This window comes from Octodon degus, unplaced genomic scaffold (assembly GCF_000260255.1).
Source record: "Octodon degus isolate 3935 unplaced genomic scaffold, OctDeg1.0 scaffold00269, whole genome shotgun sequence".
NCBI lineage: Eukaryota > Metazoa > Chordata > Mammalia > Rodentia > Octodontidae > Octodon > Octodon degus.
Window position 1 is genome coordinate 387,506 of NW_004524845.1, and position 25,549 is coordinate 413,054.

The 25,549-nt window shown below is 38.9% G+C and overlaps 1 protein-coding gene across 1 annotated transcript in view; it reads left to right on the plus strand.

Annotated features, from left to right (window-relative positions):
• The window catches only part of Mob1b (MOB kinase activator 1B), a 57,476-nt gene that overhangs the window by 24,091 nt on the left and 7,836 nt on the right, over nt 1-25,549 (plus strand). Inside the window, exons 2-4 of the mRNA XM_023706773.1 lie at nt 13,646-13,812; nt 15,342-15,435; nt 23,627-23,760. Coding sequence (XP_023562541.1) covers nt 13,646-13,812; nt 15,342-15,435; nt 23,627-23,760 — 395 coding nt within the window. The remainder of the gene's footprint in view (nt 1-13,645; nt 13,813-15,341; nt 15,436-23,626; nt 23,761-25,549) is intronic.

The following is a 25,549-nucleotide window of genomic DNA, read 5'->3' on the forward strand; positions in this document are numbered from 1 at the left end:
GGTGGGCTTGGGTTCTGAGGTTGCATTTTGTTCCTTCTCGTCATTTTGTGTAGCACTGTCTTCTGACCTTTGTTGTAGATCTTTGCTGTAGTTTTAACCTTCGCACATACTGAAGTTTAGTTGCAGCTCTACAAAGTTTGGACTTATTCAGCTGTGTCTGGCTTAGATCTGGCTGCTGTGCTCAGCTCCTTCCCGCTGCTGCCCTTGATTGTGACTATGTTGTGCCCCTGTCGCAAGATGTTCTGCTCCTGGACTAGCTGGGTGGATCATTCCTCTACACTCTCTGCAGGGATTGCAGCTGCAGGGTTACAACTCAGGCATGTTTGCCAGGCCTGAGCTGTGCCTGGAGGGGGCAAGGTGAAGTAGGGGGAAGAGGAAGTTCTCACACACACTCACTGGACCTGGGGTAAGACTGGGTCCGAGGGTTCCCAGAACACCGCAAAATTCCTACTCAGCAGGTGGGGTGGGGAGGTGCTGTGGAGTGGTGGGGGGCGGCCCAAGGGGGTGTGATAGGGTCTGGCCCAAGCTGTGCATGGGCTGGGACAGGTCCCGCTGGCACAAGGTAGCAGGAAGCTCTCCAAACACTCACTGGACCTGGGCTAGGACTGGGTCTGTGGGTTCCCAGAAGTAGACAGAAATTCCTACTCGTTTGGCGGGGTAGAGGAAGTACTGTGGAGTGGTGGGGGCGGCCAGAGGGGGTGTTAGAGGGTCCGGCCCACGCTGCGCCTGGGCTGGGACTGGTCCCACAGGCGCAGGGGAGCAGGAAGCTCTCCACACACTCACGGGACCTGGGCTAGGACTGGGTCTGGGGGTTCCCGGAAGTGGGCAGAAATTCCTATTCGGCGGGCGGTGTGGGGGAGGTACTGCGGAGTGGTGGGGGCGGCCCTAGGGTGTGGGAGAGGGTCCGCCCCACGCTGCACCTCGCTGGGACTGGTCCTGCCGGTGCAGGATAGCAGGAAGCTCTCCACACACTCACCGGACCTGGGCTAGGACTGGGTCTGGGGATTCCCGGAAGTCGGCAGAAAATCTGGCCCTAGATTCTTTTCTTTTTTTTTTTTCTTTTTGGCAGAATCTGGGATTGAACTCAGGCCCTTGCACTTGCCAGGGAAGTGCGTATTCCACTGAGCCATCTCTGTGGCCCCTAGATTCTTTTCTATGAGATAGAGTTTTTTAGATTCCATAGATAAATATAATCATGTGGTGTATTTTTTTGTTATTGGTTATCTGAAGTATCTGTGTCCTCCAGGTGTCCATGTTATCTAAAATGACAGGATTTCCTTTTTAAAGGCCATTGTGTATATATGTCAGCCTTTTATCCATTTAACTTTTGATATTTGATTGATTCTGTATCTCGACTGTTCTGAATGATGCTGCCTTAAGCAGGGAGTACAGATACCTCTTTAATATCCTGATTTTTTTTTAATATCCTGATTTTATATCCTTTGAATATATACCTGGGTGGGATTGTTTTTGTTTTTTTAGAGGAACTGCTATATTTTTTTATGATGGCTTCTTAATTTACATTCCCACCAACAACTTATATTAATTTGTTTTTGTTCAGTGTCACCAACCCTGGATTTTCTTTCATGTTTTTTTTTTTTTTTTTTTTTATGAGCAGAATATATTTATTGAGAGAAAGAAAGCTCCTGTCCAAGAGAGGGACAGGAGGGGGGCCAGAGCGGGTAGTTCCCCCTTTCATCTGTTTTTGATTATCAAAGCATACTGTTATCATATTATCAATTAGACTATTACGAGTTCAGGGTGAGTTCAAACTGTCAAGCTCATGCCTGTACTACGTAGTGAGAGCCAGCAAGCTATGGGCTGAAACCGCTACAAACTTTGGGCCCAAATAAATTTTTTTTCCTTACAGTTGTGTGTTAGGTATTTGTGTGTTTCAGCAATGACAGGGTAACTGGTGCAGTTGTGTAAATAGCTAATCATGACCCTCAAATTCTAGCATCTTTTATTCATCACCCTTAAGGGAGTGATAACTACATTCCCTTTATTTTTTCTAATTCTTTGCAACCATATTGTCCTTTCATGTATTTGCCTACTTTGGACATTGCATATACTGGAATCATACAATATGTGATAACCACATACATAGTCTGCCAAAACAATGTGTACACACTTCAGTTCGCCATACTAATAAATGAGTATAAGCTAATATTAGGCCACCACTTTGAGTGCCTCTTTTAATTGTAGAGGCTAAAGGAAACATATTAATCTTGTAATTTTTCAATAAATTTCAATAAATTAAATATTTATGTAGGTTTAAAATTTTCCAAATGTATACATTTTTTTGGTGGGCTCTTATTTTGTGTCTTGAGTTCTTTTCTGTTAGCATAATACTTGTAAGATTAAACCATGTTATGGTATACTTAGTATACTTAGTATTTCATTATTCATTAAGGAAGAATAATATTGTGCAGATATACCACCTTTCAGTTACCAATTTATCACTTAGTGGACATTCATTATTTCTATATTTTGCCTATTATATGGCTATAAACATTGACACATGAGTGTCTCAGTTACTCTTCTCTCTCTCCTTCCCGACACTCAAAATGAAGGAAGGAAAGGTTTATTTAGCTCAGAGTTAATGGAGGTTTCAGTCCATACTCATCTGGCTCCAAGGCAGAGTGCCACATGGCAGAGAGCAATCATTCTTGGTGGTGGCATGCTGGGAACCTAGGGAAGGGCAGCAGCTCAGGCAACTTGCTAGCTTCTCATTCCTCCTTACATTGTAATGCAAATTACTTGCCCCATGGCAGGTGCAGCATCCTTACCCACAATCTATCACAAACTCCAGAAGCCACCCCATAACTGCATGAGGCTTTGGGGGGACAACTAGAAACAAAGTGTAACTATGAGTTTTTAAGTTTTCAGGTCTCTTGGATGTATAACCTCTCTCATTTTTCTGAAACTGGCAACTACTGGTTATTTACTTTCTTTTGCCAAAATATATATTTGGAATCATGCTGTATGTAGATATTCAGAATTTGTTTTTCATTTAGCATTGTTTAGTTAAGTCTCTCTGTTTTGACTTTTTTTTAAAAAATCACTGAACGCAATATTCCATTTTATGAATGTACCACAGTTTATCATATCTCCTATTGAAGGGCATTTTGGTTGTTCACAGTTTTGGCAATTGCAGTTCAAGCTGTTGTCAACATCTACGTACAGGTTTTTGTGTGGACATCAGTTTTGCAATCAAATGAGTCAGTGCCTACAAGCATGGTTGCTAGATTGAGTGGAGATTATGTTCAACTTGGAAACACAGTCTAGCTGTCTTCTCTCTTGACAGAACCATGTTTGCTTTTTTGCCAACAGCTAGTGAATCTTAGTTTGCTCTGCATCTGTGTCTACTATCTGGATTTTGGATGGTACCCATTCTAGTAAATGTGGAGTATTGTCATTGTTTTGATTGGTACTTCCCTCATGACTAATCATGGCGAACACCCTTTTATGTCCTTATTTACCATTTGCACATCTTTTTAGTCATCTCTTTTACCTATTACTTCATTTGGTAGTTTTCTTACAACTGGATTATAAGTACTTTTTGTTTATCTGAGTACAAGTCTTTTATCATATACTTTATGTGGTTTGTGAAAGTTTTTCTGTTAGCCTGTGGTTTGTCTTTTGATTTTCTTTACAGTGTCTTTGGTAAAAGTTTAAAATTTTTTTTGTCTTTATGAGACAGGGTCTCATTATGCAGTTTATCTTGGCCCCACACTCACTTTGTAGCTGTGGCTGGCCTTGAACTCAGTGCTCCTCCTGTCTCAAGTTTGCTGAGTGCTGGGATTGCAGGTACACCACCACAAGGGCTATTGACTTCCTTTGTTATAGGAGAATTTCAGTTACTACCATTCTCTGGGTTTAAAGTTTTTGTTTTTGTTTTCTTTTCAGTATTGGACATTTAACCCAAAATTGCTTTTCCAGTGACGTACGTCTCCATCCTTTTAAGATTTTTTTTCCAGACAGAATCTCAGCTGCTGAGGCTGGCCTTGAACTTGCTACCTTTCTGTCTCAGCCTCCCTGCCCCGGTACCAGGGTTCAAATTCAGGATCTTGTACTTGTCAGGCAGGTGCTTATGTCACTGAAGTATCTCCCAAGCTCTGTCTCAGCCTTTTGAAAGTGGATAACAGGTATATGCCACAATGTTTCCTTTTATTATTGCCTATTTTTCAAAGAGATAATACTTATTCTCAAAGGTATTAATTACATTTATCATGTTCTTTTTGTTCACTTTTCGTTAGTATTTTATCATTGAGTTCAGTAGTTCTTTCATGGTATTGGTTTCCTGAAATGCTTGATGATTTGGAGTTGTCTGCTCACTTGTGTGTTTTATAATCCTGGATATTAGTTTGCTTCTTGGTGAACACAATCTGTGATTACAAGAGCTTGTTTTTGGAGATAGGAAGGACCGTGAGGCTCCCTATACAAAAGTGTGCTGTAAATTCTTGCTGTGGGGGTCCCCAGCTGATGGTGAGATTACAGTCTTCCTAAAGCCTCTGTTGTAAGCTTAGCCTAATGTTACAAAGCTACTACCACTTTCCTACTTCTAAGTAAAAGACTAGCAGAGGACACCATTGAGATTTGAGAAACTCATAGTATCTTTCTCCATTTGTTGCACAATTCAAGAGACTTAAGAGACCATTGGCAAATCACGAAGATTTATTAGTTGTACACCTGGCCCTGCAGATTCCTGTCCAAAAGACTGAGTGCTGAACAAAGGAGAGGCTCCTGTTTTTATACACTTTGTTGAAGGGTTTCACACAAACTCAGGATGGAGGAGGGTGCAAAACAGGTTACAGAAGCTGAGACAAAGACAGTTACTCAGTGACAGCCTTGAAAGAAGACATCAGGAATTCCAGCATGTGGTAGACCTCAGTTTATAGGATCATAGTTGTCATTTTATCTGTATCTCCTGAAACAAGCAGATTGTGGGATGTAACAGGGCTTGGTCTACAGAAATACGATTATTATCTTCAGCAGCAGTAGCAGGCCAGGGGTCAGCCTTGAATGTAAGCAGATTCCTGAGAAACCAGGAAATCACTAGACTCCACTTACTAGAATGTAGCTATTTAGCTTAATCTGCCCCAGAGGTCAGCAGCTATGGGGAGGAGGAATTCAAGGAGAGAACTGCTCCATGCGGAAGAAAACTGATTTTTTCTCTCAGTTCTGTTTTACTGCAGTCCAGATTTTGAATTGGGAGCATTTGACAGAGAGAATCACTTTTATTTTCATAGTGACCTCTACTAGGGATGTGTATGGACAGTAGGTGTTTGAAGACTTCGTTCCATATCACTATATCTTACCAGCTTTTCTTTTCTTTTCTTTTCTTTTCTTTTCTTTTCTTTTCTTTTCTTTTCTTTTCTTTTCTTTTCTTTTCTTTTCTTTTCTTTTTTTTTCCAGAACCAGGGATTGAACTGAGGCCCTTGCACTTGCCAGGGAAGCGTGTATTCCACTGAGCCATCTCCCCGACCCCCCTATTTTACCAGCTTTTAAGTCTTAACAGAATGCCTTAATTTCTGGTCTGTTGATACTGTTTTTTATTGTTTTATTTTCTAGCTGCGTTAAGGATGTCTCACTTTTTTTTTTTTTTGCGGTACTGGGAATTGAACTCAGGATCTTGGGCTTCCCAGACAAGTGCTTTTTATACTGAGCTATCTTCTCAGACCTCACTTTCCTAACAGTAACAAAAATGATAGTACCAAATGTCAATACCGAGGATGCTTATTCACATTGATGTCTTTCTTAAAATAATTTTTTCAGTTAGTTTGAACTTTTAGCCTTATTTCTAGGACACATTTCATATTAGTTTGTTTCTTTTTTGTATTTTAGGGAAGGATATGCAGGGTCTCTCTACTAGATCAGACTAGTAGTGATCCGCCTGTTTACAACCTCCAAGAGCTGGGATTATAGGTGGGTGCCACCACACCCAGTCTTTTTTTTTTTTTTTTTTTTTGGCGGAACTGGGGATTGAACTCAGGGATGTGCTTATTCCACTAAGCCCTCTCCCTGGCCCCAACACCCAGTCTTAATTGCCGTCCCAGCACCCCTGTGGGCATGGCTGGCAGGGCAGACACATTTCGTTTTGAAGAACAATTAATGTTTTTTGCAGGTACATATTGGACGGAAAGTATGGGTGTGTTTGGCAAACACTTGAGAGAAATTAAACAATTTTCTTTACTGACAAATATGCTAAATATTCATATAAATTAGAATGTTAGGAAAGAAAATGGAATTAGGTTATTTTGAGGATTGTTTTTAAAATATGCTGTATTGTCAGTATAGATTAGCCTCATGGTGTTTTATGAGTGACTTGATTAAAATGTGGCTATATGGAAAGGAAACTGTTAGAAACAGTTGAATAGAAAATAAAGGTAAAGCCTGGAATGGTGCTACATGGTGAATAAGAGAATGGGCTTTATTTAGGTACAGGGGTTGAAGCCAGGGCCTCTCATGTATTAAGTACATGCTGTAGCACAGAATCCCAGTATTGATAATAAGTTTTATAGATTTAAATCTTGGCTGTTTAATGTGTGACTTTTATAATCTTGGGCAAATTATGTAAGTATTTTAAGTCTTGGATTTGTTATTCATAAAATAGTAGCATGTATATCATAGTTAATGACAATCAAATGAGATACTGCATATAGAATACTTCTGAGCACAAATCCTTCAGGAAATTTTTTTTTTTTTTTTTTTTTTTCCCCAAAGGGACTTTTTTTGGTCTTATTTTTACTATTTTCTTTTTTGGTACCGGGAATCGAACTCCGGGCCTCATGCTTGCTAGGCAGGCGCTGCTCCACTGAGCCACATCCCCGGCCCCAGGAAATGTTCATACTAATTACTTACCATTAATGCTATTCTAATGTAGAATTTCTCCTCTTGAAGATGACAATTTATCAATATATCAATATATTAATATATTGTGTGCCTGATCTTTAGTATTAGACTTGAGTCACTAATGTGAATATCAGCTCTGTACCTAGAGGCAGAGCTAATATTGGTGGAGTTCTTACCGCAGAGTTTGTTAGTAATGTGAGTAATATTATTCCCATTTTATAGATGAAGAAGCTAAAATTCAGTAAGCTACTCAAAATAGTGGACTGTTACTGAATCCCAATTCTGCCATTAGCTATGTTGTTAGAGACTACTTAACCTTAAAGGGATGGAACTGTTGATATAAGTTAATAGGTATTAATTTGATTGTGATTTTGAATAAATTGTCATGTTCTTCAGTATCAAAATTACACAAGAATCTTGTTTTTTTTTTTTTTTTTTTTTTCTGGAGACCGGGTCCTGTTATGTAGTTCAGGCCAGTCCTGAGCTCACTATGTAGTAGTCCAGGCTGACTTCAAATTGATAGCAGTCCTCTTGCCTCAGCCTTGTGATTGCTGGGCTTACAGGAATGTACCTCCTTGCCCAGCATGTATTTATTCTTTTAACCTCTACAAGTGTGTCTGATTTTAGATCTCTATAAATATACTCTTCTTACCCTCCTGTCCTTCAGCCTTAAGATTCTGCAGTCTGATTTAGAAAACAATGACCTCATTGATGGTTGGATTGAACAAAAAGTTAAAATTTAAGGGCAGTGATAGGTGACAGTGGTGAGATGGTAGGAAATGGCTTATGGGAATTAACCTTGGTGTTATTATGGGACCTAATATGTTCTTTACGATCTTAAAGAAAAATGAGATAATGTTGAAACATGCAAAAGATAAAGCAAATTGGATGACTATAAAAGGTATGTGTTCAGAGGTATTTCTAGAGCTGAGTTATTTATTTATTTATTTATTTATTTATTTATTTATTTTGGTGTGGTACCAGGGATTGAACTCAGGACCCTTTTTTTTTTTTTTTTTTTTTTTTTTTTAACCAGGCAAGCACTTATTCCACTGAGCTATCCAATGAGCTGTCTCTCTGGTCCTGAGTTATTTATTTATTTATTTTGCGGAACTAGGGATAGGGATTTGAACTCAGACCCTTGCGCTTGACAGTGAAGTGCTTATTCTATTGAGCCATCTCCCTGGGCCCTCCTGAGTTATTTAATAGTTGTGCTATCCAACCTTGCTTTGAAAAATGGGCCAGGGAGATAGCTCAGTGGCACAATACCTGTGTGGCAGACATGAAGTCATGAGTTTGATTTCCGGTACCAAAAAAAAAAAAAGGGAAAAGAAAATTGATGTGCTTTCAAGTAGGTGTAGATGGACCAGGGAAAACAAGTGTGAATGTCTAGGATGTTTATTTGAAAAGCGATGGCCTCACTTTATAGTGTTTGTACAGTACCCTTACATGTGATGTGATGCTCACATCTGCAGTCTCTGTAGTATGAAGCATGCTTGGAACAGGAAAAAGAAATTAACAGTTGAGTCACTGTCCTTCAAGCTCAGCTGTGCTTAGACATTGTTATTGGAATTTTAAAAGGATGTAAGGTTCTTGGGGAAAAATAAATGTTTTGTAAAATCTGAACATGTACACACCAGCTAGAGAAGCAGAACTAGGAATTGATCTTTTCGTATGTGCACGTGCATGAAATTCAGTGCAGGGTGGGTTACAGTGTCCAGTGACTGGACATGACCTGATGTTCACTAACAGGGGCTGGTTAAATGACATTGTGGTAGAGCCTTATAAGGAAATTCTATACATTTTTAGGAGGAATGTGGTAGATCTACTTAGGACTTAATGTGTAACAGTATCTTTGATGTACTAAATGGAGAACATTTAGTAAACAACAGTACACTGGCTCCTGTTGGGTAAAGACATGGAAGTAAGCCCCGCTATTCTTAAGTTTGTACAGGTGTAGACTCTGGAAAAAAACACAAGATACTGGCAAGTGTGATTTCTTCTGAGTTGGATGAGGGGGCAGCTTTGTGCTTTTGAACATTTTTGAAGTTGTGCATTCATGTATCTTGAAATCCCCTTCCCATGCAGATATGTTTGGCATACATTGTTGCTATAAGAGATCGTCTAGTCCTCCTGGATGAGGACTTTTCCAGGGAGCACTGAGCTATGCATCCAACCCTTTTAAAAAACTTTTAATTGCTTAATTCATTTAAAAAATTTAAAAGCCATTTATTTACTTTTTTAGTACAGGGTCTTGCTATCCAGCTTGGACTCTTAGTGATCCTCCTTTCTTAGCCTTTCCCAAGCAGGGATTACAGGTGTGCACCACCATGTTCTGTTTCAGTGGCAGGCACATGGTCCCAGGGATTGAACCTGGGTCCTTGCCCTTGCCAGGCAGCACTTAGAGTGCTGAGCTATCTCCCCAGCCCCAATTAATTAATTTTTTAAAGTAACTATTATTACTATTTGTATTTTTCATAAGGGTCTACAGGGTCTCACTAGGTAGATTGGACTCGTAGTGATTTGCTTGTGTTCCGTTTCCCAAGATCTGGCATTATAGGCACATACCACATCCAGTCTCAGTCATCATCTCAGTGTGTCCTGGGGGCAGGCCTGGCATGGCAGGCTGGGGATCAAAACCGGCTGCTGCATCTGCCTAAGCCGGTGCTTTAATCTGCTATTTGATCAGTCCTCTCAAATTAATTTTTGTGTTTTGATTTTTTTGATAGTTTTAAAGTTTTTTCACATGCATTTTTTTTTAGTTTTTTGTGTTCTGGGATACAAATATTCGTGATGGTTTTCTACTTTTTTTAGACTTTTATTGTTAAAGGAATCTCTGAAAAGTTAAGTAATTTGCCTTAGTATAGTTAACACAAACCTGATGTCTTGGGTACTTTTCTGTCATTAGGACAAAATATCCGACACAAAATTAAGGAAGGAAAAGATCTGTGTAGCTCACAGTTAGTGGAGGTTTCAGTCCATATTCACTTGGTTCCAAGGTTCACCTGGTTCTAAGGTGGAGTGGCATATGGCAGAGGGCAGCAGTTCATGGTGGAGGAAAACAGCAAAACACCAAGAGCAAATGGGAGGAGTAGTGACAACAATGGCAGCTGAGATCAAGTCTGTCTCCTGTGTGTTGCATTCAGGTTATCTGCTCCAGGCTGGGTGTAGCACTCACACCCATAATCCTAGCAGCACTCACACCTATAATCCCAGCACTGGATCATGAATTAATCACAAAGTCTAGAAACCCCTCCCAGTGACTACATGAGACTTTGGAGGAACACTTGGTACAAACCATAACACCTGGCTTTCATAAAATGAAACTCCTGATTTTTTTTTGTTTCTGCGGAAGCATAATATCTGAGGTAGATTTAGTTTAGGGGAAGACCAAATCTTGAAGGAGAGTTGATTGAGAAAACATTGTGAACCCAGAGCTCTGGTGCAAACTGGGCCTGAGGGGCTGGGAAACTCTGACCCTGAGGCAGTTGGTCTGGGGCTCCTGGCCACCCTTGCAGAGCTGCCTGCCTCATCCATAGGTATGGCAGTGGTTGGAGCCCAGTGAAGGGTGAAGGACATGTACATGGACCCAACCTGGAGACCTTACCATGTCAGTTGTATGGGAGCTATTTTTATAATTAATCACATACAAACTAATAAGATATCTGGTTGTGAAATGAGTTAGTAGCATGTTTCTCATACTAAACTTCAGGAAAGGTAAGGAGGGAAATAAAATAAGCCTCAAACTTGGGAGACATAATTATATTTGTATAGATGAATTTGTATTTTAATTTTTGCAGAAAATGGTCCCCCAACCCATATATTTAAGTTTCTTAGTCACCTAAATGATAGTTCCTGTTCCATTTCTTGTCTTTTAGATGGTCACTGTGATGCATAGCTGGTCACTATAATGCACATTGCATAAACCAATCCCCAACTGACAAGCCATTCTGCCTCTGTAGTTCCTGCTTGCTTATCCAATATGAGCCCTAGACCACCAAAGATCAGGACCTGATATTCTGGGAATGATCCTGATCAGTACCTCTTGACATAAATAAATCTGCCTCCAGTTATCCTAGGTGTTGTTTCAGTGCTTCTTTGTGCCATTGCACAATTCTATTTTAGAAAGCGGATACAGATGAATGTCCATTTTGTATCTATGTATTCAAAATGGTTAGGATAGATATATAGTTACATTCTCTTAATGAATAGAGGGATTTGTTCTAATAGTGTTTGTAAATAGGATATCATGTCCGCATCTTGTACAGCAATTAACCACTAGGAAGAATGTATGCAATGTGTTAATTGTGTTAATTACTGAAACTGTCCTACCAATTTGATTTAAAACTGTCTCATTGCTATTTTTTTCTCAATAAAATTATGGAAAAAAAAAGATTGTAAGGAGTTTTGCATTTTGATACATTACCTGATTAAGTGGGAGAAATATTTCCATTCTAGAGTGGGTCTAGAACTTAAGATGTCATAGATACATGCATGCACACACACTTTTTTCTTTTTAATTTTGAGACAGGATTTAGCTATGCACATCAGGCTGGCTTTGAACTCACTATGTAGCCTAGCCTGGCTTGAACTTTTGATCCTCCTGCCTCAGCCTCCTGATTATAGGCCTATTCCACCACACTCAGTAGCATCTCATAATTGACCTTTGGATTTACTGTGAGATCACTGGAAACGTATTGACTGAGTTGAAGCAGAGGAATAATATTACCTGATGAGTTTTTTTTTTAAAAGAGATCCCATGACTACTGAAGGTAGATACAGGAGGAACACAAATTTAATTCTAAAATACTGACATTTAAATGAGAATGCTAGTAGAAGATATGATTTAGAATGATGAATACCCATCATTTGAATTGGACATTTGGGTCAGTGGGTAGATTTTTAGTTTATTTCAAGATCCTCAATCTTTTTTGAAAGCTCCTCCTACCACTTGGTCTTGGGGAAAGGAGGAAGGGTTTGGGGCTAACTTTAGGAGAAGGGAGTAATGAATGAAAGCTATGAGGAACTTGAGAGTACAACCATTGTTTATGTGTTCTATTTAGAGTTCTGCTTTCATAGTCATCTTCGAATGTTGAATGTTTTAATGGTATGAATTTAATAAAGTAACTGTAGAATTCCTACTTACGTAGTCTTTCCTAATTCTTTCTAGTCTTCCTTTTCATACAAAAGAGAAGTGTATTGAAGATATACCTTGACATAAGAACTTTCCAGCTTCTTTTTTTTTTTTTTTTTTTTTTTTGGGAAGGGTCTACAGGGTGTTCAGGGGTCTCACTGCTAGATCAGACTTGTAGTGATCTGCCTGTTTATAGCCTTCCAAGAGCTGGGATTACAGGGGCATGACCCCACGCCTGCGTCCCAGGGGCAGGGCAATCCCCCATTCCTGCGCCTGATTGCAGGTGCTTTAGTTTGCTGAGCTGTTTGGCCTGCCCTTTTCCAGCATTAATGGAAGATTCCATCTCTTAAAAACTGCTTTTTTCTTTTAGTACTAGTGATTGATCCCAGGGTCATTTTATTTTATTTTATTTTATTGAGACAAGATCTAATCACATTGCCCCTTCTGGCCTTAAACTTGTGATTCTCTTGGGTTAGAATTCTGAGTAGCTGCAGTTTACAGGTATGTGTTACCACCCCTACTGTTATAAACACTTTTGTAAGCTCTATTTCAGTTGATCTATTAGAAAACTCTGTGTGTGTGTGTGTGTGTGTGTGTGTGTGTGTGTATTTGAGGGGCTGGGTGCAGGATTTATCACAGATAAAATATCTGCAGGTACTTCTTTTATAAAATAGCATAATAAAAAAAGTAGCATAATATTTTTTATGTAACCTCTACCTATGTATGTACTTTATGTACTTTCTGTCATCTTATGTACTTTCTGTCATCTTTAGATTAATTCTAGTAGCTGATAGGAGATAAGTGCTATGTAAAGAAGTATTATGTTATATTGCTTATAGAATGATGACAAAAAGAGTCTACACATGTTCAGTACAGATAGTTTTCTCTAAGTCTTCAGTCCTTGCTTGGTTGAATCAGCAGGTGGAGAATCCGTGGATATGGCTGGCCGACTGTATGTATATACATAAATTGTGTAGATACATTTCAGTAGATCATGGATATCACAATGCTAATGTCTGGCTACTTCAGTCAGAAATCTGGATTAAAAATTCTGTATTTAATCCTGTAATTGGTAACTATTTAGCTTTATTGGAAGAACTAGATTATAGAGAAATTATTTTTCTTATGAGTTAAAGTAGGCAATGTAGAAGGAAGTTTGTAGTTCTTTTCAGTAGAGAAACAGTTAATAATGGTTATAACAATAGAGCTGGCCAGATGGTTTAGCAGACTAAAGCTCCAGTTTAGGCAAAGTCCAGTGGCCAGTGTTCCCGGTGTGCTGAGCCGGCCCCGCCCCCAGGGCACACCTAAATGTCCTTTGAGACTGTGCGTGGCAGCACATGCCTGTAATCCCAGTGCTTGGGAGGCTGAAAACAGGAGAATCACTACGAGTCTGATCTACACAATAAGACTTTGTAGACCCTGTACTAAATACCAAAAAAAAAAAAAAAAAAAAATTATGATAATTATATTGCCAGGATTTAAGTAGTCAGTACAGTTTAGCTTGAATGTGGGGGGTGGCTAAAAATAAATATGCTGTTGTGGATATTTAAGATAAACTATATTATTAACTCTGCTGATAAAGTACATTAGACTCAGTTAAGATGGTCTTACCTTAAATATTAAAATGTTTTTATATTTCTCCTTTTCTGTTTATAGTGGCAGTCGCTCTTCTAAGACTTTTAAACCGAAGAAGAACATCCCAGAGGGTTCTCACCAGTATGAGCTCCTGAAACACGCAGAAGCTACCCTTGGCAGTGGCAACCTCAGGATGGCTGTCATGCTTCCGGAGGGAGAAGATCTAAACGAGTGGGTTGCAGTGAACAGTAAGTAGCATGCTTTCCTGTTTCTCTGAGTTAGGTTAGTAGTCTCATTGCTGGGCAATGCGAACGTTATTGTTGTTGTAGGATATAGTTAGCAACCTAGTATCGTGACACCTTCATACCAGAATCCATCTTGAGTCTTTATTGTGTTTTATTTCTGAAAATAAAGTGATTCTTTTGGTGTTGTTGTTGGTGGTGGTAGTTGTTTTCAGAGACAGGGTCTTGCTGTGTAGTTCAGACTGGCCTTGAACTCACTGAGTCGTCTAGGCTGGTCTCAACTTCACAGTGATCCTCCTGCCCAGCCTTCCAAGTAGTGTAGTGGAATTACAGGTGAGCACCACCACATTTAGCTGTGTTTGTTTTTTGAGTGTTGCTATGTATTCCAGGTTTGCCTTGAACTTGCTATGTAGCACAGGGTGTGATGTGCAGCGATCCTCCTGCCTGAACCTCTTGAATACTGGGATTACACGCATGTACCACCGTGTCTGGCTAAAAATGAAATTTTAAGAACTTGTTGTTTGTTGTCATAGTATATTATAAAGCACATTTGTTATTTTCACTGGGGTGGTATTATATGTCTGACACTTTTCTGCATAGATGATTCTGTTTCACCTTTATAACTTTGTGACACAGGTACTGCTGTCATTCCATTTTAATAGATAAAGGAGGCTGAGATAGAAAGTTCAGTAGCCAGCATAGCTTATATGGTTTGAATGACAGGCCTCATATACAGCTATATATTTCAGAGTTTAACCATAATGTTAAATTGCCTCTCTCAGTAGCATATTTATGTCACAATTGAACTTTTTTTTTTTTTTTTTTTTTTTAATGTATTTGGTTGTTGCAGGGTTTTACTACACAGCTTAGACTCGGAGTGATCTTCCTGTTTTCAGCCTCCCCAGCTCTGGGATTACAGGCGTGGGCTACCATGCCCAGGCTAGGTAGCTGGCTCAGTGCGCCCGGCCTTGGGTGGGACCAGCACAGCTTGTGGTGCTGGGGATTAAATCCCCGTCCCTGTGCTTGCCTAAGCAGGTGTTTAGTCTGCTGAGGTAACTTGCTGACCGTGAACTTTTTTAAAAAAAGAATTTAGTAGCGATTTTATGAAATTAGTAAAATATAAGGTGGTCTAACTCCTAGAAATAAGAACATGTAAGTAAAAGACATTCTTGGAAATAGAGACAGAATAAGTTGGGGAATAAAAGTTTGGGGGTTTTATGCATTAATGAAGAAATTGATGAGTTTGTATAATTGAAAATTTATATAGGGGCCAGGGAGACAGCTCAGTAGAATAAACACTTGCCTGGCAAGCACAAGGACCTGAGTTCAATCCCCAGTTCCAACGGAAAAAAAAAAAAAAGAAAGAAAAATTTATATGAATTGAATTAAAATGAGATTTAATTGAAACTACCTACTAAATGTCTAGGCTTTATGGAAAAGCAAAATTTTCATTAATACCTGATAGTATCTTGTAATTTGAAATGTTAGTGATGTATAAATTAAGCTGCTACTCACTAATAAAATTTGCTTTGCAGCTGTGGATTTCTTTAATCAGATCAACATGCTTTATGGGACCATCACAGACTTCTGTACAGAAGAGAGTTGTCCAGTCATGTCAGCTGGACCAAAGTAAGACATGGTCAATGACCAGTTCTCTTCTTTTCATTATTTAAGACCTTTATTAACAGGTATTTGCAGTTTGTTGGCTTTTTTGAAAAAAATCAAGTTGTAAACTTTTATTACAAATTGAAAATGAAGTTTTTAAAAATCTCAACATGAGGACCAGCAGATAGCTCAGTGGATTAAAGCTCCTGTTTAGGTAGACATAGGGGCCAGGGGTTTGACCCCTGGCCTCCCATGCCGGTCCCGCCCCTGGGGCGTGCTGAGAAGGTGATTGAGACTAGGTGTGGTGTGTGCCTGTAATCCTAGCACTGGGAGGCTGAAAAACAGGAAGGATCACTACAAGTCTGATCTGTGTAGTGAGACCATATAGACCCTGTGCTAAATACATTAAAAAAAAAAAACCCAAAACACCAAAGAAAAATAACCACACAAAAAACCCCTCAACTTAACCAGATATGAAACAATTTAAAAACCTTTAAAGTGGTATTGAGAGATCCAGGCTTTTTTAGAAAACACAATTGTCATTACCAAAAAGACATGCCTTTAGGTAAAAATAATAAAAACCCCATGCTGCATAGATAATGTAGATAGTTCTAGTTATCTGGTCAATGGGCAAAAAACTAGCACTTGTCTTCAGTTCAGGCAAAAAGCAAGCACTTAAGGTCTGCAGTTCCAATCTTTTGTTCATTTCTTATCGCGGGAATTTCCTCTTCATTACTTTCTTGCTGAATGACTAACCGGATGGTGGTAGAGATGTTAGGCATTTACTTAGCCACACCCTGCTCAGCCTCTGGAGCGAGGAATTCTCAGCTGGTGGATGGACTGCTTTTGTCTCTGTCATGTTGTGGTTTAGGGTTTTCTGGGCCATCTGCTTCGGTAATAGAAGTTGGAAGGTACCATTGTTGAGGTAGGTGCTGACGTTGGGTCTCCTTCATTTTCCTTATCCTCTTCATTGCCATCCTCTCTAGGCTGTCTTTGGTGAAGAGAGTCCCTACAGAATCATAGTCTATAACCTCGATACATATTCGGTCTCACTTGTCTACCTTGTTCTGCACCCTGGTTGTCAGCACCCTCCATCACTTCTCCTTGCACTGGAGGTTTGGAATACTATCCTTGACGCCCATAGGGTCTCCACATGTAGGAAGGTGGGAACCTTCACTTGCGGTAGGACCTGGCCTTTGGGATCTCTCCAATCCCTCATTCTTTTCCCCACTCTCACTATTGTAATTCTGCTGGTAATCACATGGAGGACCCCTATGATGTGGATAGTGTCTATAATGGTTATAGTCTGTAGCATTTTTACTGCCTTGAACTGGAACTCCACCAGAACCTGTAATGTTTGCTGGCTCTGCACTCTTTTCTCCTCAACATCAGACTCCAGTCTCTCATCTTCTACACTGTAAAGGTACTTCCTGGGGTTATTCTTTATGGCAGTCTGGTATACAAATATGTCTTCCTTGGTGTCATTTCTGTTGATGAAACCATATCCATTTCTTACATTGAACCATTTTACTGTTCCCAAAACCTTCCTTGCAATGATCTTGTCCCCTCCAGCAGGTGCAACATATGTGAGGCTGCCTGGGTTGCAGCTCCTCACGCTGCTTCCCCTGGTGCTGGGCTTGGTGTCAGCAGTGCTGAGGGTGGGGGTGGCGGGTGGCCGATGGCTGTTGCGTCCCAGCCTTGCTGTTCAGGGTTGCAGTGATGGTGACTAGGGCCGGCTGTGGCAGCTGCCACTCCTCCTGGGTGTGATGGTAACTAGGCCAGTGGTGGGGGTGGGGCTGCTAGGGCTCTCTCGTCTTTGTTTTCTAATTCTTAGCTAAGAAGGAGGTTTGTGACTAATTTTTTTCTACTTAGCAGCTCCTTTAATGGTTTTCCACTGACTTAATATATCAAACTTGTATTCCTTAGTTTGAGTTTTTATGATGCTCCCTGTATTATCTTCCATCCTACCTTTTTTCTGTACATGCTTGTATATTCTTTATTCAAATTAGATTATGAAAAATACCTTGCTGTTCCTTCCATTTCTTACTTTCTGAACTTTTAGTCTGTTTTTCTCCTAGACATTTTTCTTGTTTTCCATTTCTTTACCTTCTGTTAGTATACCAAATCAAGACTTACCCATCTTTAAACCATCAAATGGTTTTCCTTAAAACCTTCTGATTTCTTCAGACTAGATGTAACCTATTTAACTCTTAGTTTTTTTACCTTTATAATGATTGCATGTCTTTGCTGCATTATACTTATACTATTTGTCCTTTTTTACCCCCTGTGGTGCCAGAGATTGAACTCATGGTTGAACTTTTTCTGTAAGTCACTTTTGGTATAAGGATATTACCTAACATTTAGTCAACCATCAATAAATTTTGGTTGGACTTAATGCTTTTTTGAAAGTGGCCTTTATTATTACTGTTATCAATAATACCTATGGCGGGCTGGCAAAATAGCTCAGCAAATTAAAGTGCCTGCAGTCAGGTGCAGGGGCTGGGGGTTTGATCCCTGGGCCTGCCATGCCAGCCCTGTAGGGCATGCTGAGACAGTGATTGAGACTGGGCATGGTGGCGTAGGCCTGTAATCCCAGCTCTTGGGAGGCTATAAACAGGCAGATCACTGTGAGTCTGATCTGGTAGTGAGACCCTGAACATCCTGTAGACCCTTCCCTAAAATTATTTTTTAAATATTAATTTTATTGAGAAACAAGTAGCAATGAGACAGTCTCAAAACAGGTTAGTAGGACAGTTACAATAATTAATACATTTCATATTGTTGTCTTTGTAGTAGTCATTCATAGTACAAGATACAGATGTGATATCTTGTCCAAAGAGTTCAAACTTTCTTCTCATTGAACAAAGAGAAAGTAGCTGTATATCTGTGCTGTTTTGAATATATATATATATATATTTTTTTTTTTTTTTTTTTTCACTACAAAATGGTCCTTCATTTATATCCCCCTTTTTTGTTTACTCTTGTCAGAGATGGGTATTCCATTGCCATTCATATATTGTAGGTGCATGAATTCGACAAAGCAGTCCAGTAGTCTGTAATAGTGGTGGGTTTTCCGCATGACTGGCAATGTCAGAAGTTGTTGACTTGAGCCTTTTACAGCTCAGCTCCTTCCCTAAAATTAAACAAAACAAAACAAAACAAACCCAATGGTAACTGTTACTTATTTAATGATATCTAAATATAAGACCTTTCCTGGGTTATATATTTTATTTCTTTTTTCTTTTTTTGGTGGAACCGGGGATTGAACTCAGGCCCATTGCACTTGCCAGGGAAGCGCTTATTCCACTGAGCCATCTCTCCCGGCCCCAATCAAGACCATCACACAGGATTTTTTTTGTTTGGCGGCATTGGGGATTGAACTCAGGCCCTTGCACTTGCCAGGGAAGCGCTTATTCCACTGAGCTATCTCCTCGGCCCCCGTATATATTTTATTTCATACCACAACATTCATCACAAAAATACTGGCTCCTGAACTGTCACAAACTTTTTTTTTTTTCTTTTTTTGCATTTGGTACAGGGTCTCACTATGCAGCTCAGACTTGTAGTGATCTTCCTGTTTTCAGCTTCCCCAGTGCTGGGATTACAGGTGAGGGCCACCAGGCAGACTTGCTCACCCACTCAGGGTCCCTGGGGCAGGGCTCAGTGCACCCTGGGAATGGGGCCAGTGTGGCATGGGGACTGGGAGTGAACGTTTGCCAAAGCAGGTCCTTAGTCTGCTGTGCTATCTTGCTGGCCCTGCAAACATAATTTAGTCAAATGAACAAAGAGTTCACATTACAAAGGTATTAATAACAACTGAAGAAAGATATAGAGATACATATGAGGAACTCAAACCTAAACTGGCTTCTCAGTAAAGAAAAAGGCACAAAGCTGTTTCTTTACTTTCCCCTCTTGAATTCCTAGAGACGAACAGCTGCAGTTACTCAAAATCCAGTATCTCTGTCCCATCCTTCAGGGGCTGGGGAGATAGCTCAATAGGGCCTCAGTTCAATCCCTGTTTCTGCCAAAAAATAAAAAGAAATCTCTGTCTTTTGAGGGCTTGCCCATTAGCTCAGTTGTTTTAAGTTCCTGCTTAAGCAAAGCAGTCAGGCTTAGGATACTGTGGTTTGTCCCCCAGATCCTCATACCAGACCTGCCCTAAGGCATCCTGAGCCAGTCCAAAAAAAAAAAAAAAAAAAAAAAAAAAAAAAAAAAAAAATCCATCTATCCCATGCTTCTTGCTGTAGAACGCTTACTGTGGAGTTAGTCAGGTGTTTACAGTGGAGAGCTGTCCTTTGTGGTAATTGTTGTTTCAGGTGCCTCTTTTTGTCTTTCCTGATGGTATTTGGTTTTACATGATTTGGGTAGTTGCTCTTCAGTTTTACATAATGTGGTTGAGAGACACAGCTGTTTCCTCATTTCATCAAAGAGAAAATGAATTTCTGTTACTTGGGAAGGTTTCTTAAAGAGAAAGAGAATTTAAAAATGAAATTTCTAAGGGCCAGGGAGATGGCTCAGTGGACTGAGCGCTTCCCTGGCAAGCGCAAGGTCCTGAGTTCAATCCCTGGTTCTGCCAAAAAAAAGAAATTTCTTTTAGTACTTCTTCTGGTATTACTTGTGTTTACTTTAGATATTTAAGTTTTAGTTTTAAAAGTCAATGTTTTTGATTTTGCTGTTTCTCTACATGGTTAATTATACACTGGGGAATGAGGCAAAGCTGCCTTCTAGTAAAGCAAGTTCCTCTGGATTTATTTGAGGAACTTTTTTTGAGCACTTCACTTACCTGAAGTGCTTGGGCTGAGAGATGTTTTTTTTTTTTTTGGTGGAACCAGGGATTGAACTCAGGCCCTTGCGCTTGGCAGGCAAGTGCTTATTCTACTGAGCTATCTTCCCCGGCCCCTGAGAGATGTTTTTGAGTAACTGTGCATATACATGAGTATCTCAGGGATCAAACACAGGTCTAAGGATAGAATTTATCTAATGTTTCTCATACACCTTTATAATGGTACATCTTGATTGGCAGAAAGGCTTTATTTTGGCTCATGATTTCAGAGTTTTCAGTCCATAGTCAGTGGGCTCCAAGGCAAAAACATCACAGCAGAAGGCCATGATGGAGAAAAAAAGCTGTTTTTTAGTTATTGTGTTAGGTATTTTGTTACAGCAACAGAAACTGACCATGACAACTTAATATATGTAAACTGAAGATAATTTTATTGTAATTTTAAGTACAGTAATGTTAAGTATTTTTTGTGTACTTGATATAAGATTAAGTGTGAAATCTCCCACTTGTGCAAACTTTTCAGCATTTAAAAGATGTTTTGAAGCATTTTAGATTTTACATTAAGTGTGCTCAATGTGTACTTCGCACTAGCCTCTTACATATAGATATTGAATCTAAGCTCATAGTGCTTAGTTCACAGGTATTGATGATTATTATTAAAATATAGTGGTCTTGAAGTTTTTTTACTGTGATGACAGGATTTCAAAGGGACTGTTCTGTCATAGAGTAAACAAATGGGTGGAGGGAAGATAGAACTACAAAATGAAGGCAGTTTAAGAATAAACAAGATCTATCAAAGTAAGAGTAAACAAATGGAAGAATGAATTACAAAATGAAGGTAATTTAAGAATAAACAAGATTAGGGAATCATGATGTTCAACTTCAGAAGTATCAGCAATTGGTATTTTATTTTTCAAAAAATAAAGTTAAAACTTGATTTTTTTAAAAAGAAAACACTTCAGGGCTGGGGAGATAGCTCAGTCCAATAAGTGCCTGCCTGGCAAGTACAGGGTCCTGAGTTCAATCCCCAGCACTGCAAAAAAAAAAAAAAAAAAAAAAAAAAAGAAAAAGGAAAGAAAAGATTTCAGTATATTGAATATGATTCTTCAGTTTAATGTGGCTATTTTCATTTTATATCTGAAAATCATTAACAAGATGAAACACTTGATTATGAGGGCAAAATATTAAGGTTTCTTTATATAAACATGGATTAATTTTTTTCTTCCTTGATTGCTTCCCCCCCCCCAAGATTTCATTATATAGTTGAGGCTGGCCTTGAACTCACTATGTAGCCCAGGCTGGCCTAAGTGACCCTTCTGCCCTAACCTCCCAACTGCTGGGATCACAGGTGTGTGTGCTTTTGAAGGTCTCCAAGGGAGATTTCCCAAAACTTCTTAGCATCTCACTGTAATGATTAATTATCTTCTCAGGGAAAAGTCTTCCCATTAAAAACTAAAGTCTTTAGTACAATTTAAGCCTAGTTTTCTAGGCTGAACTGACTAAATTACAGGTCAGTGATTATAGCAAAATGGGGTCAGGGAGATGGCTCAGTAGAATAAGCACTTCCCTGGCAAACGCAAGGGTCTGAGTTCAGTCCCCAGTTCCACAAAAGAAAAAAATACCATGGGATTTTATTTTTTAATTTATTTATTTGCTACAGGGTCTTGCTACATAGCTCAGACTTGTATTCCTCTTTTTAAGTGAAGAATAATGCAGGGAAGACGTTGGTCTCTTATCTCGAAAGATGGTTAAAAGCTGTTCTCTATCTCCAAAGAAGATCAAGAAGAAAAGTAGGCTTAAATTGCACTAAAGGCTTTAGTTTTAATGGGGAGACTTTTCCATGGGAAGATGATTGATTAATCATTACAGTGAAATGCTAAGAAGTTTTGGGAAATCTCCCTTGGAGACCTTCAAAATGAACTTGACAGTTATTCCTATTGCCTAGTATTGGCAATAAGGAACTTCATAGGATGTTTTATTTACGTATTTAGGGTTATTATTTAGATGTAAGTAGTTATTATGAAATAGAAAGCATCCTTATTCTATCTCAAGATAATTTTTATTGCTTAGAATATCCTATGTGGGGCTGGGGAGATAGCTCAGTCTAAGTGCCTGTCTGGCAAGTGCAAGGACCTGGCTTTGATCCCTAGTACTGCATGCCGTCCCAGCCCCGGAACCCTGGGCCTGCTGTGCTAGCCAGAAACCTAGTGTGGTGGTGCACACTTGTAATCCCAGCACTTGGTGAGGCTGAGACAGGAGGATCACTACAAATCTGAGTTGTGTAGCAAGACCCTGTAGCAAATAAATAAATTTAAAAAAAATCCCAAGGTATTTTTTCTTTATAAATTCTGATATTTCCTTTGCTATAATCACTGACCTATGATTTAGTCAGTTCAGACTTTGAAGAGGATAGAAAAAAAGATTGATTCAAAGAATTAAGGAGCAGAAGTAACTTTATAGATTAAAAATTAAATGTTAATTCATTTTAGCGATTTTCATAACTGGAGTTTTGGTTGTGTTTCTTTTAACTTAAAATTCAGGTTGTGTGTGTGTGTGTGTGTGTGTGTGTGTGTGTATGTGTGAGAGAGAGAGAGAGAGAGAGAGAGAGTGCTGGCAATTGAGATCTATTGTGGTTTATGTGAGACCCTTTTAGACTTTTTGTTTCTTGTTTTTTGAGGTAGGGTCTCACTATGTAATCCAGGTTTGCCTTGAACTTGTACTGATTCTCCTGCCTTAGCTTCCTGAGGGATGGAGGTTTCCAGTTTTTTAGCTGGCAAAATTTTTCTATTAAACTTATTTTTTGTGAGAGTAGGGAAGTGTCTTTCATTTAAGCGTGCCTTGCTCTTAATATTAAATTCCTTATGTGATAGGTACACACTAAATGTTAACTTTTTTAAATAAAAGATCATGTTCTGTGAATACCCAAACCTAGATGCATCTTTGAGTGGCAGGTTTTCTTTAAGTGAATATTAAGCTCCTCAGCCAGTGATAATGGCTTTCATTCTTATTTTTGTCAATCTTTCTTTGGAGTTTCTGTGTCATTCTCTATCCTTTACACAAAAGCTTCAAGTTAGAAAGAATTGTACTGCATAAGGCAAAGTACTTTTTAAGGCAGCAGTCCATTAAATTGAATGATATAGAACTAGGAGTAAGCTAGTTTTTCTACTATAATAATATATAATTCTCAGTATGAGGGAAAGCTGGGAAAGAAATTTCAGACGTACAAAGAAAGTGTAAACATAAAAGGTGAGTTTGTGTGGTCTGCTTGGCTTGGATTGTGATAGTCATTTACTGGCAGTTTAAAAATATTGCATGTGTTTATTTGGAGGAGCAGATTGTTTAAAACTTGTATGTACAATATATATATATATATAGAATGTAACAATAATTGTACTCTATTTGATATTCTGAGTGTTTTTTATCTTTCCATTGTAGATATGAGTATCATTGGGCAGATGGAACAAACATAAAGAAACCTATTAAGTGCTCTGCACCAAAGTATATTGATTACCTGATGACGTGGGTCCAGGATCAGTTGGATGATGAGACATTATTCCCATCAAAAATTGGTATAATAATTTTATTTAATTGGGATCTATTGTGGTTTATGTGATTTCTAGTCATTTTCACTTTTCCCACCCTATCTAGATGGAGAACTCTGCAGGGCTGTGTTGACGTATGTATGTGTCACAGTTTTCAAGAAAGGCACAAAGTTTGTTAACCTACTCATAAAGTAAGCAAGCTCTCCTGTGTAAATTTTTTTTTTTTTTTTTTTTGAAACGAGCATTGAACTCATGCCCTTGCACTTGCCAAGCAAGCGCTTATTCTACTGAGCCATCTCCCCAGCCCTAAATTGTTTTTTTTTCATCCTTGAATATTTTTGAATCCTTACTAGTTGAAAGAATAGGTGCATTAGAAAATAAAATGCTTAGGCATTTTACTTTTTAAGTATTTGGTGATTCTCCTGAGTAAAATATTACTGAACTTCTATTATTTAATAATTGTGAAGAGGAAATGAACCCTTCCAGTAGAAGGTTTTATATAGAGGTTGTTCCTATTCCAGAATTACAGGATGTTAGAGTACCTTTCAAAATAGTTCTGGTTGTATGCATTTATGATAAGAGTGTCCTATTTTTTTTTTTTTTTTTTTTAAGGCAGGGTCTTACAGGCTAGCCGTGAACTCACTATGTAGTCTAGGCTGGTCTCAACCTCAGTGTGATCCTCCTACCTTAACCTCCCAAGTGCTGGGATTATGGGCATGCACCACCACACCTGGCTCTGCTTTATTTTTTTTGTACCAGTTTTATTATGAACATTGAGACGAGCCTCCTTATACTTTTAAATGATAAAAAGATGAAAGATCTAACATAGTAACAAACTCTTTGTTTATGTTATGGAAAAAGAGAGTGGGTAGCAGGTAGGCAACTAATAGACTTTGCCACATCAGAATTAGTTCTTACCTGAGGAAAAAGTTTGTATGCTTTTATCTAGTTTTATAGTTGTGACAAATGGAGTTTGATTTGGTGACCCATAAAATGAATACTATGGAGCTTGAAAACAAGAAGAAAATACATTTTTAAGGATTGGTTTGTTATCAAGTTTGAATGACACTTGCTTTTTTTATATTTATTTTTAAGGGAAGACTTGCAGTAAGGAATTATTGACATTTAGACAGTTACCTTCTCAAACAGTACAACTGTTTCCTGAAAAAAGTTAAGAATTTGCTCTTTTATTAGAATAGCTTATTTATTTATTTATTTATTTATCTATTTGGTACAAGGTCTCTCTATGCAGCTCAGACTTGTAGTGATCCTTCTGTCTCAGCCTCCCCAGCACTAGGATTACATGCGTATGCCACCATAGTGGGTTTCAGTGGCCACTGGGCTGAGATGGCATCAGTACCAGGGATCAGACCTGGGTCCTTATGCTTGCCAAGCAGAAGCTTAGATCATGGCGCTATCTCCTCAGTTATAGGGTCTTACTATGCAGCACAACTCATTGTGATCTTCCTTTTTTCAGCTTCCCCAGTGCTGGGATTACAGGTGTATGCCAATATGCCCAGACTGGCTGGCTCAGCGCACCCTGCTAGTGTAGCATGTGGTGCCGGGGATTAAAAGTCCACTGAGCTATCTCACCGGCCTTAGAACAACTTTTTTTTTTTTTTTAGAACAACTTTTTGACTGTTTTATTCTTTCAGTTTTTGGAAGAAGAGTGTGGTAGAGAAGACAATATAGTTATTATTTGAATGTTTTAAAGATTTAAAAAAAATGTTAATCATTTTTGGACCTTTTAAAATAAATGTGCTGTTTTCTAAGACTCTCTCTCTCTCTCTCTCTCTCTCTCTCTATATATATATAT